The sequence below is a fragment of the Otolemur garnettii genome, unplaced genomic scaffold (assembly GCF_000181295.1).
Source record: "Otolemur garnettii isolate 467f Iridium unplaced genomic scaffold, OtoGar3 scaffold00010, whole genome shotgun sequence".
Lineage (NCBI taxonomy): Eukaryota > Metazoa > Chordata > Mammalia > Primates > Galagidae > Otolemur > Otolemur garnettii.
The window spans coordinates 8047094-8059796 of NW_003852405.1; the positions used below are offsets into that span (position 1 = coordinate 8047094).

The window sequence follows — 12703 nt, forward strand, 5'->3', positions numbered from 1 at the left end:
AAATTAGGATGTGGTAAGCTGGCACTTTCAGAAGGAAGAAGCAGAGGAGGAGAGGACCACAGGCTGCCTGGTGCGGGTGGGCCACACAGGAGAATTCCTGGAAACCAAGGAACAGCTTGAGAGCGCCAGGGTTGGTGGCGGAGGGGACGGGGGGTGTTTGGTGAAGCCTATGCATCTTGGGGAACTCTTGAGAATAGCTCAGGAAACAAACACTCCACAAAGCTCAGAGAAACCCAAAGAAATAATTTGCCTACACTGCAAATTGCCTAGTAGCAACCAAACCACCAATAAGAAAATTTAAATTCTCAGGCCATATCATGCGACATAATAATTTGATTTAGCTAGTTTATGTAATCCAAGTATGTGCTGAGGTTGTAGGTCAACATTCAAATAACAGTAATGATAATAAAAATATTTTTTCTGACCAATCACACATCTATTTCCTAATATCATCCATAAAATAGTGTTGAGGTAGACACTACTTTTCTCCCCATTTGGGGATAAGAAATCTGATGCACACAGTGGGTGAGGAATTTGTCCAGGATTTTGTCTCTAACACATATTAGAACCAACCTTCCAACAAAGTCCAGCTCCGGGCTGACGCCTCCCATTGCCAATGCTACATTGCCCCTCCAAGAAGACATCAGGCCTTTGGATTAAAAATAACAATAATAATTAGAGGCTTAACAAATATTTGGTGAATTCATTTATTTGTTGAGTCCTATGATGAGTCAGATTTTGCTGTAGGTGCTGAGGTTCCACATTTGAGAAGAAAAAAAATCCAACATTCCAAGAGTAAGTTTAACATTGAAGAACACTTCAAAACCTTCTCCTGACACACAATTTTTATCTTATCAGAAACACTAGTTAGGTTTTCTGTTCCATTCTCTTCCAGATAGAAAATTTATGCTAGATATCATATTTGAGGTTATCATGCTTGTAGGAAGAGATTATTCTTGGACAAGATATTCTAGCCACAACTTTTGCTGTAAGAGCAACATAGGAGCAGGCAGAATTACAGAGGGACAACTAACAAATACAGATCTACGCCCTTCTCCTTTAACCTTTCAAGAATTTGATCCGTGCATTGGTTGTCCTTTCTAGGGCTCTCTGACAATTTTTTAAGAGTTTCAAAATTGATTGTCTAATAAATTATGAATTAGAGAACAGATAAAAAATACAGGTACCTAATTTTCAATGGGGGGGACAAATCTATCAACAGACAGTACCTTTTACAATAGTAGAATGTAAAACCTTGCACTGTTACAGTGATTATAAAATGTGGCCAATGATACCCACAGAATGCTTCTCATTAAAACCTTACTGAAACAGTTGTGCCTTTCTTTAGGGAAGCTACAGATGCCCATGTTAATAAATTTATTTCAGAATGAGCCAAAAAGGAGACAAGCTCTGAAATTCTGCCTTTTGAGGGTGATGTTTGTGATGGTTTCTCATTATGAAGACTGTCTTTAGCCTCCCACATGACGTGCGCATGTGGACAAATTCAAAGATGTCTGAACTAACAGAGCAAGTGGAAATTTTCCTGCAAGAAACACAAGCCCATTAATAAGAATAGCAATGGGAGCTCCTGCTATTTTAAGGCATTCATGCTAACAACATTCTCGGAGTATAATTTAAAAATGCAGCTTTTTAGCTTCTTAAATTAGTTAGTGTATAGAATAGTTCTACCAGCACCTATGGACTATTCTCCAATAATCATGAGTGGAACAGTTCTTTCCCCAATTAATATCATCTGCAATAAATAAGCAGTTGAATCAAACTCCTGAAATACTTTTGCTGACCACTATCCCAAGGAAGGGGAAAGAATTAAAAGGGCTGTGTCTCAAAACTGCAGGTGAAACCGCCAGCCTGGCTCAGTGCCATGGTGACTGGGAGGAATACGGACCACTGCTGGACAACATCCACTTCTTGTTCTCTTGACTAAAATGAGCATTTCAGGTTTCAGACCACTGTGCCAGTGTCTCATCTACCTGTTACATAAGCTATGCCCGCTGGCTCCTTAAAGAGTTAACTCACTGCACGAATAAACAATTCTGCCTTCCATAATGACCTCTAAATTATGTGTGCTAAGATAAATGGAGTCAGAGAATAGGTAATAGTTCACAATGGTAAACATCAACATACATTTCTGGGAGCTTTGGGAAGCTTTGCATGATTTATTATGCTTACTGGAGTTACTTCCCTAATGAAGTTGTGCTGAGATGGATATGAAAAAGAGCCGGGTATACCTGAGCACAATGAGAAAACCGGGTAGTGGATGGCCACGATGGGGAGCATTTCGAGTGTTAGGAAAAGGCTGAACCAGACTCCAGAATTTCCCATATGCGCCCCCAAAACATGGATATTTACGAGGTGGGTAACTGGACTTAACTAAATAGTCTTTGGCTATTTAACCTGTTCTCCATCACTTTATTGAAATTATTTAATTCATAATGAGAAGATGAACGCTCTTTATGTATCAAACTAGATAATTTCACTTGATGAAATGCTACCAGAAATGAATTGTGTTGGTTTGTAACCATTATCAACCCATAATTACTAGCATAGAACTTTTTCCTAATTATGATAAAGACCAAATTTGTTTTATTTAAAAAGCCCGTAACCACTTAGAGAGAGTCTGTGTGGAAACGCTGAAATGAGTGGTTTTCCTACTAATGATCATGTGGCCACTTGCATTTTCACAAAACACCTAATTTCAACCAAAAATCAATAGGGAATTCCGAAGCCGTTTTAATAATCTCCTTGAAAATCATAATAAAAAAGAACGTAGCTGCTTAATTTGTGTTAAATGACTCTCAGGAACAATGGGCTGATCTTCACAGGAACTGAGAGGGAAGATGGATGAGCTGCTGCCCCTGATCCCGGTGCTGGAACAGTACAAAACCGACGCCAAGCTAATCACCCAGTTCAAGGAGGAGATCCGGAACCTGTCGGCCGTCCTCACCGGCATTCAGGAGGAGATCGGCGCCTATGACTACGAGGAGCTGCACCAGAGGGTGCTGAGCTTGGAAACCAGACTTCGTGACTGCATGAAAAAGCTCAGTGAGTAGAAAATGTCCATTTGTCCAGGTCGTGTTTTTAAGTAGTTTCAGTGAAAACTCTATTCTTAGGTTTTGCAAACTCGTAAGATGCCTAATTATCAGGAAACCAATGCCTGTTTTCTAAGTGTAGAGCGTTCTTTTAAATGACTTAAGCTCGTCTGAGCACTGAACATTTGATTAACAGTTTCCTGGTTTTGAGAGATCTGTGTTACCATTTGGTGGCTTCAAATAAGTAGTCTGGCAAATATAACCAACCCTACTGCCTATGCTTATGGAAATAAATTTTAATTTTTAAGTATGTGGGGGTCTATTGTGGCTTGGCTTGGGACAAGGGGTGCATTGTGGGTAGTGGAGAAAGTTAAAGGTTTGGAAAAAGGAGGTTACTCTGGGACCAAAGGTGAAACCAACACAATTCATCTGCTATGTAGAATTGCCATCAACTGCTCTGATTTACTCAAGAAAAAAAACGGGTGGTGCTTACTTAGTCCCCACTATGCAAAGGGTCAAGCATGTGATGTGAGTGTGGACTCTAGTTCCTACCTGCTAACACATGTGGTCAAGCTGGTCTGGGTTTACAAACTCTTTCATCGCATCCATGAGCTAATTATTCAATTGAAGGCTATTTCTTACACTCGTGGGGCTACTATGCAACTTACATGCAAAGTAAAGAAGTGGCCGTACATCGGGTAAGGAGGGGTCCTGTGTCCATTCAGAAGTAATCTTTTAGTTGTTGGCAGACATGAATGGGAGGTCAACTCAATACCCATTGACAAATGTGCTCCCAAGGTAAAGAAATGCTTTCCTGGAATGAGAATAAATGGGGAGGAGGGGTCACAGCATTTGAAAGAAAATGATTCACCAATTTCTAGTAAAGAAAACTTCAGTGAATAAATGTAAACATTTAAAATAGACATTTAACGGCTTATGAAAACATCATAAAGGCTATTTTCCAAATGTGCTTCCAATGTTAAAAAGAGACACGTCGCATTCAGTTATCGCAGCCTCAAAACAATGTGAGAAATTGGTCCAGCTGAGGCTCCACTGCCTTGGCCCAGGATTTCCAAGAGAATCCAATGAAATGAAGCAGAAGGGAATCAGCAACCCTGAAGGCAGTGCGTGTGCAGGAATCTCTGCCCCTGACTCCTTCAGGCCAGGTCCACGCCCCTCCGTGGTGACTGGCCTCCTGACCATCAGCCATGTGGAGTCCACGACTTCAGCTTTTGCTTCTCCAGCATCTGGCCCATATTATAGCCAAAGGGACTTTCTGAAATATAAGTCAAATTAGTAGTATTTGAACTGCTTAAAATCCGTGAATTCTGTGTCATAAAATACAGTCCCCAGCTGTTCAGGCCCTCCATGTGTCACCCTCCCTATTCCTCCACTCTTAGATTTTGGCCACTTCTTCCCACACTAAGTCCCTGCCGCCTCTGCTTTGTACTCTCTTACCCTGGAGCTGTTCTGAGAGGCTGTTTGTTCCTGCTCCTGAAACACCCTTTCCCCTAAGATACTTTCTCTTAGACATTTTCAGCTGCCACCTGTGACTGACTCCTATTCACGCTTCAGGTCTCAGCTTAAATGTCGTAACTTGCCGGAATCCTCATGGTCCTCCCAGACTAGCCCATGTGCCCTGCTAGGTACTCCCAACCCCTGACATTTCACTAAGCATTGGATTTTTCATGTTTCATTATCATTGCTTGTGTGAGTGATTGTCTCTTGCTGGGCTTTTCTTCCATGAGGACAAAAATAATGTTTATTGTGTTCACTCTACATTCTGTCTCTCCCAGTGCCTAAAAAAACCACCTGGCAAAGAAAAATTACTCTATAAATATTTGCTGAATGAATTAATTCTGTAAGGACTCATAGACATAATTTCTAAACTTCTCGATAGAATATTAGCTATGTCGAGTGACGTAGAATAATCTGTTGTACTTGTAGAAAAGAAAGATACATCCTTTTAGCCACATACTCTAAGTCAAAAATAACACAGGTACGATTAAGGCTAGACAAGCTAAAAGTAAATGATTTGACATGGCAATAAAATACCTCTTTACAAATCAGGTTTAGGAGTTTATGGTTGGTGTACAAGATAAATATTACTGAGCAAGAAATCCTACTAGTCTATTTTATTCTTTTTGAATCAAGAAATAGCTTTAGTTCAATGCTCATATTAGTTGCATGGCTTGCCAGATGATGTCTCCACCAGTAAGATAAGAAGAACCAAGAATTTCACATTCAAAACAAGAATTACCTCCGGTGCTTCATGTCCAGATTACTTTGGAGGTTACAAAGATGTGTCCAGATGCATATTTTATTAACTAATAAAAATATCCAGTTAAAGGTTTTCTATTGATGAAGCATACAGCACTGGTCTGTATAAAGCTTTGAATTCCTTGGCAGATGTCCATTTGTCATAGAAGAGCCATTCCAGACCTTGAGACTTAACTCTCTTTTATTCCTAGCATGTCCCAATAAACCTGCGCACGTAGGCACTGGAGGCTGAGAGTGGCATCTGCTAAGAATGAGTGAGCTGTATTGAAGCGAGGACAGGATAGTTCTCCCTAGTAAACTTCTTGAACTTTACAGTGTGGGAGTTATGTTCTTGAATGATTAACAGGAAAGCTCTTGGGATTTGCTCAGTTTTAGAAATGAACTTTACTTCTGTCCTGTTCATAACTCTGGTTGTTTATTTCTCTAATCCACCTATAACTCCCCACATATAACCACCTCCAATACAAGAAGTTGAAATGCTATTTTGGATAGTATTTGTCCAAAATACTATTTCAGACAAAGAGGGATAGTTGAAGTAGACACAAATTCATCCTTTTCATTCTTCTTACTGAGCCTTGGGTAATATTTTTAAATGTTAGGCCATGATTCATTGTGTGTGTGTGTGTTTTAAACATCACAGACCCTTTTTATTAACTTTTCCTCATGGACCACAAAGTTTGAAAAAAATGCACCTGTCAAATAAACTGCATTGAAAGGCATTCATTTTTTCTTTTAACTAATCTAAAATACAAATATCTGACCAGAAATATGTACAATCACTATTTGACTTTCTGATTTAATTACCTGGCTGCTCCATGAGCTAACTGAGATGACTGTGTAAACTATGAAAAATTGTCCTCACATTGAACCATCCCTAGATGATTAGCAGTCCTTGGTTCCCAGTTCATTTAGTAGAGAGCCCAGTCCCACAAATAATGAATCAAACTCTTTTATACTGTTTGTCTCAAGAAGTGGGTGGTTTTGTTCATCTCACTAGTTGACATCAATCATCTACTTACCAAGCACCTCCACAGCAGAGAGAATATTTATCAGCTGAACCATTACCCTGAATTATAATTTAAACTGATGTTTGGGCAGAGATATACAATTGTAATTATGTGACATGTAAAGCCACATGGTCCCTTAAATATAAGTAAATAAATCTTCACATTTTCCACTATAAAATAAAACAATATAATTGAAGGAGGGTGTCTGGAACACACTCCAGTTGCAGAACTCACACATAATTCTGACAGCAGCACTAGGGTATAGTACTACACCTAATATTTACATTTCCCAGCAATTGGCACAGGTATTAATCTATACATATTTATTGGCAATTGGTACAGGTTGGATCAATTAATTTCTGAGAATCTTTTAACTCCAAGCCTAACATTTTCTCATAACTAAGCACTTGAATATCAAAATACCAGAACACATGGTCTCGGGGGAGAAAACAGATGTCAGTGAGCATCAGGACCATTAAGGGAAGGAGAGAAAACCACTTCAGAGGTTCAGCGTTCCATGAGGGTCTAGACTCTAGTTGTTATGCCGCTCAGATCTAGAGCGGAACACTGGATAATTACAGGACCAGCAATGCAGAAATGAAAGCAAGAGGACTGCTTCACCAACGGCACGTGCACTCCTCACAAGCTCCTCTCAACCCAACAGCCAAGTAGCAGAGGGTAGAAATGGATTGGGGAGAGACAATGAAACTTCATCCACGACGAATGCATTTCCCCCTCACTTTTTCAGTGGATTTGCTTTTAAGTAAATGGTATAGAATACATCCCATGAATTCTAAAATACTAAAACATAAAGTCGTCTCATTGCCTGTAATGTTTAAGTTACTCCTAAATCATAAGACAGACCCTGAGGGAATCACAAGTCATTGAGACTTCTAGGGTACCACTTAGCATCCTTTTACCAGAGAATTAAGGTTTAGGGAAAATAGAAATTAGGAAAATGCTTCAACAGCAATGCATCTTATTGGCCTGCATGGGGTATGGTAATGCCCTTTCCGAAGTGCTTAATTTTCTCCTATGAGAGATTGAACAGAATAAAATCCCTTATGCCTAATTAAGTCATATCACATTTGTAGTCATGTGGAATATAATGATAAGTGTGTGAGAATTTGACTGTAAAAGCCCGGTTAAAGCTCACACACACCCCTCCCCTGAGATCCCCAACAGATATTTAATGTCGATTGTAATCAGGCTTCCAGCTTTCTAGCTCTCTGCCCCCTACTCCCTCTTGTGACTTCTATTTTAGGGCAATGGCTTTCACCATCTAGTGAAGCAAAGAGCTGGCTGCATCTTTCTGTTAGCATGGATGCTTTTGAGACTTCATTTTTAACAAAAGTACCAGTAGCATTAAAAACAAGGTCAAAAGTGGTTAAGACTTGGGTTACTGTCTTTGCTATATTTATGCCATGTTAATTTTTAAAGTTATCTGTGTACTAAATAATCTTACTTGTAGGTTCAACAAATATTTATTAACTCCCTAATACCTGCTGGCACTGAGCTAGGTATTAGCAGATGCAGAGATGGGTAGGAGACCTTCTCCCCCTGCTGTCCAGGTGCTTACACTGTAGTGAGTACAGCAAGCACACAGGTGGATAACTACAGCAACACTGAGTGCCTGTCACTAGGTGGACACTGTGATGGCTGTTTTACATGTGCTAATTTAAATCTACGCAGAACTCTGCGTTAGGCATTCGTATCAGCAATTTGATTAAAATATGCTCAGAAATGTAAAATTAACTTGCCAAAGATACATGTTAGAGTCAATAACTTGAAATCCATGTCCTGAGTTCAAAGGCTGAGATTTGTTGTGCAGTACATATAATAATAGAGAAATACCGTAAAAGCTCAATAAGTTGAATTTAATGAACAGAACCATCATCTGTCTAATTGTTGTAGAAAGGAAAGTTCCTTCTTGGAGCTCCCCCCCCGCCCCGCGATCCCTGCGTCTTCTCTCTCCCCTTCACAGATCTCTCAGAGCGACCCTCTTCTGCTTCCTGCTTCCACCACCCGAATCCAGAGCATCGTTCATCTTTTTTCAAACGGATTCTGCAACGTCTTCCTAACCATTCATTTTAGATGAAGTCATTCCCTCCCCATCACACTAAATATTGGTTGTTATCCTTCCCAAATGCCAATGTTACCAGGTTAACCCTGCATTTAAGTGGTTTATCTTTAAAATTGAATTCTAACAACTTTGCATGTACCATCCTGATGAAATGGATGAAATGGACTGTCTGATTCTCCAGGTCTTGAGTTCTTCTCTCACGTTCTCCTGATGCACTCACTCTAAGCTTTAGCCGTTTTAATCTTTCAGTTCCTCGACTGTACATGCTTCTCTAAGTCCGGAACATTGTACTTGCTCCCACTTTTCCTGGGACACTTTTTTTGCCCAGCTTACCTGTTTCCTGAATGTCCATTAATGTGGTTGCACCCCTCTAGCATGGTCCCCCACAGCCTTCTCCCCACTCCCACAAGACAGTACATTAACACATGTTACAGATAATTTCCATTTTCCTTTTTTAAAAACAATCCTGGCCCCCTTTTAGATGAGTTGTCGCTGAACCGAGGAGTCAGGAACCATTCATGACCTTCCCAGTTGAATCCCCAGAGACTCTCACGATACACTTGAAAAGGAATGGACAAAAATTAGCATCTGAAGAATGTTTAAGATATTTTTAAAATAAAAATCTTTAAGTTGTTTTCAAGAAATAAATCAGGCTCAGTGCCTGTAGCTCAGCAGCTAGGGCGCCAGCCTCATACACCAGAGCTGGCGGGTTCGAATCCAGCCATGGCCTGCCAAACAACGACAGCTACAACCCAAAAATCGCCAGGTGTTGTGGTGGGCACCTGTAGTCCCAGCTACGTGGGAGGCTGAGGCAAGAGAATTGCTTAAGCCCAAGAGTGGAAGGTTGCTGTGAGCTGTGATGCTACAGCACTCTACCAAGGGCAACATAGTGAGACTGTGTCTCAAAAATAATAATAATATCTATATTTTTTACAAAACTAAAACTTTGGAAGAAGAAAAAAGCATGACCCTTTTCACCCTTGTCTTCGTTGCTGTCTTTGGTGGCAAGGCAGCACTCCATTCCACATCAGTCTGGTATTTTGCTCCACTTAGCTAAGGTGCTAAGTAAGCTTTACGTAAGCAAAAGACACTGACCATCTCAGTGAGCACAGGAATTAACAGAAAAGTCAAACTGTGTGCCTGAGAGAGATTTAACTTAGAACTATAATGGGGAAATTTAGAAGAATATTCCCTCAAATTAAATTCAGATCTTCAAATAAGTCATTACCAAACAGAGTCCTGCTCTCCCCCAAATTCCGGGTGGTAAATAGAACGGCAATTTCTCCCTGGTCTATACACTTGATGATTCATTCTTCCAGCCCCCTGGAACCCTTGTTATATTTCAACTACATTTTGGTGTGATTGGTAAATTTTGTCATAAATGTATTATTATTAATTTTCCTCTTTATGGTCTCCATTTTCAACTAAATTATAAACCTTTTAAAGATATAAAACACGCATTTCCAGAGGCAAGCATGAATTCTCAAATTAATAGGAATTTTGTAACACAGCTCACCATTAAATTTAGATGCTAAGTAGCCTTCTCCTGAAACATACGTTCCAAATACAGCTTTCAGCTGGGTGAGGTGGTGTTCAAGCCTGTAATCCTAGCTCTCTGCAAGGCCGAGGTGAGTGGATGGCTTGAGCTCAGTTGAAACTGGCCTGAGCAAGAGCAAAACAGAAAAGCTAGCTGGAGGTGGTAGGCACCTGTAGTCCCAACCACCAGCAAAGCTGAGGCAAGAGGATTGCTCAAGCCCCACAGTTTGAGGTTGCTGTGAGGTGTGACGCCACGGCACGCTACCCAGGGGGACAGAGTGAGACTCTGTCTCAAAAAAAAAGCACAAGCTTTCTCCCAGAACAGGCAAAAAGCAGAACTGAGGCATTTTAAAAAATAATTAAAAGAGTAAAATTACACTAATTTTGGAAAAGTTGGGTGATTTAGGCAGGATACTATTATTCTTGATCCCATTGGCCAGGTAGCCACTCGAAACTCATTCAGCTGAGGGCCCTTGTCCAGTATGTCCATTTTTATCCTCCCTTCCCCACAGAAGCACAACTGGTAAGACCAGACAGGCAAATACAAGTTTAAATGATATAAATATATTTTACTACCAAATGTGTAATAGAGAAAACCTTCAGTATCTTTAATAGACTCTAAAGTTCAAATCATATGTACTTTTTACTACATGAGTTCTCTGATGCCCTTAAGTAAAAAGAAATAACATTCTTCCCATAAATATATTCTCCACTCCATTTAATTTGCTCATATGGGCATGGCCTCAGGATTAAAATACAGAAGCCGTTAGTCCAGGATGGAACAAATTATGATTATATATTAAAGAAATAAACAAAACAGAGAACAGATGGTTTTTATGCTTCGTTGATTCAAACAACTGATCTTCCTGCTGAATCCCAAATGATTATCTTTTCCTGAGCCACTGATTGATAAATATGAATTGTAACAGATTATGAAAATTGGATCTCTGAAAGTCACTGGGGAAATGAAATGGTCACTTTTTTCAATTACTAGTGATTCAGTGTATTATCTGAATATGAGCAATGTAGATGCACAAAGTTTTATAAATGCTAATATCTTCACGTGTATCACCGTAGACAGAGGGCATAGCAGGAGAAAATCAATGAAGCGAAGCTCTTGACTTCCACTTTCCAGCAATATTTGACTTCCAAGCATTTGGGAAAATTATCCTGTCTGTCTGGCTTCCTTTGTCCTGATAGAAAGTGAGAGTAAAGTGAGGAGGATAGTGATCTATTGGAAGGAGGAAGAGCTAGTTTTGAGAAGTGCAGAAATGAAAAAGTGACTTTTATTATTTGCTTTATTTTACTTCATTTTTAAAACTTCTGTGCTTCATTAGAATCTGAGGGTTACCCATGCTCACTTAACATTACGTCCACGGAATCATAACCAGAAATGCAGCCCGTTTTACAAATTCCTATAATGTTAATTTTGCTAATTGAATTTGGCAAGATGAAATTTGGATTAGAAAGTCAATAACCACTTGTAATGGAAGCTTCTATTGGGAAGAAATCACAATGAGAGCCCTGTGCTTGGCTTCCCAGGAATGAAGGTAGACAAGGATGATGATGCCCATGGTCACACTGACGGTGTCTGTGTGTGTGTCTGTTTAACCACAGCCACAGATACCACCCTCTCCCCATCAGCCTATGAAAGTTTGTTCGCCCACCCATCTATTCTGTGTGCCCTGAGTTAAAAGGACAAAACGTCAGCCTTCAGAACTTTCCTTCTATGGGAGAGAAAACTTCATGCCAGAGAATAAACGTGTTGGCCAACATTATATGATGATTTAAAGCTGTGATCAAGATTGAAACCAGAGTTCCTAACTAACTCCCACCTCGGTGGGAGTATAAAGTATACTACACAAAGAAAATTTCTTGGGAAATTAATGGAAGTTAGAACACACACATAGAGACACACATTATAAAAAGATAGAGGCATGATTACTCATGGTTACTGAATACATGAAACTACCATCTGCTCATGAGCTTCACTGATTTAATTATTGTCTTTCACACTGCCAGTTTCTTTCTCTCTGCTAGATTATTCCTTTGATAACTTTTCTTAATCAGCAGTAACTTCAGTACAACAATAAAAACTTTCCATGATCTCGTATTTTCCTATCTCCTAACTTTTCTCCTTTGAGAAAATCTTCTATAGCTGCTGCTTTGTTTTACAGTCTTTTCAGACCAACTACAGCCGATGTCTAGTCTGACCCCTCTCTTCCTTTGAGTCTTGTCATCACCAAGGACTTGTTGCCAAATTCCATAGACATCTCCTTGATCTTATCATGCAAGACATCTCGGGGATATGAGCCACCCGTCAGCATTGCAATCTTCTTAAAACACATTCTTCTTTTGGATTTCTTAACACCACACTACTTTTTCTATCCCACTTACATACAGCTTATTCTCACGTGCCTGTGTGGAGTCCCATCAGTGCTGTGGTTTGGAAAGCTCTGTTGTAGATGCCTTTCTCTTTTCTGTGTATGTCCTCTCTCTAAGGCAACATGCAGCCCCTGGCTTTCCCTATTATCCTTATACTGAAGAAATCAAAACTGCATAGTGAAGGAGTGTCTGCTCCCTAGATTTATATACTGTTGTCCCTGGTGTAAGAATGTAAAATAACCCATACTGGATTCTTGGATTTTGCCTCCCAAACCCATTCTTCTTTCAGTCCCTCCGTCTGAGAAAATGGCACTGCAACCTACGCAGCTAAACAAGCCAACAATATGCATATTATCCTAGAT

General features: G+C 39.9%; 1 protein-coding gene across 3 annotated transcripts in view; it reads left to right on the plus strand.

Moving 5' to 3' along the window:
* The window catches only part of OLFM3 (olfactomedin 3), a 203571-nt gene that overhangs the window by 177993 nt on the left and 12875 nt on the right, over positions 1–12703 (plus strand). For all 3 annotated transcript variants that reach the window (XM_003784104.2, XM_003784103.2, XM_003784102.2), the window contains one exon: positions 2844–3063. In XM_003784104.2, coding sequence (XP_003784152.1) covers positions 2844–3063 — 220 coding nt within the window. The remainder of the gene's footprint in view (positions 1–2843; positions 3064–12703) is intronic.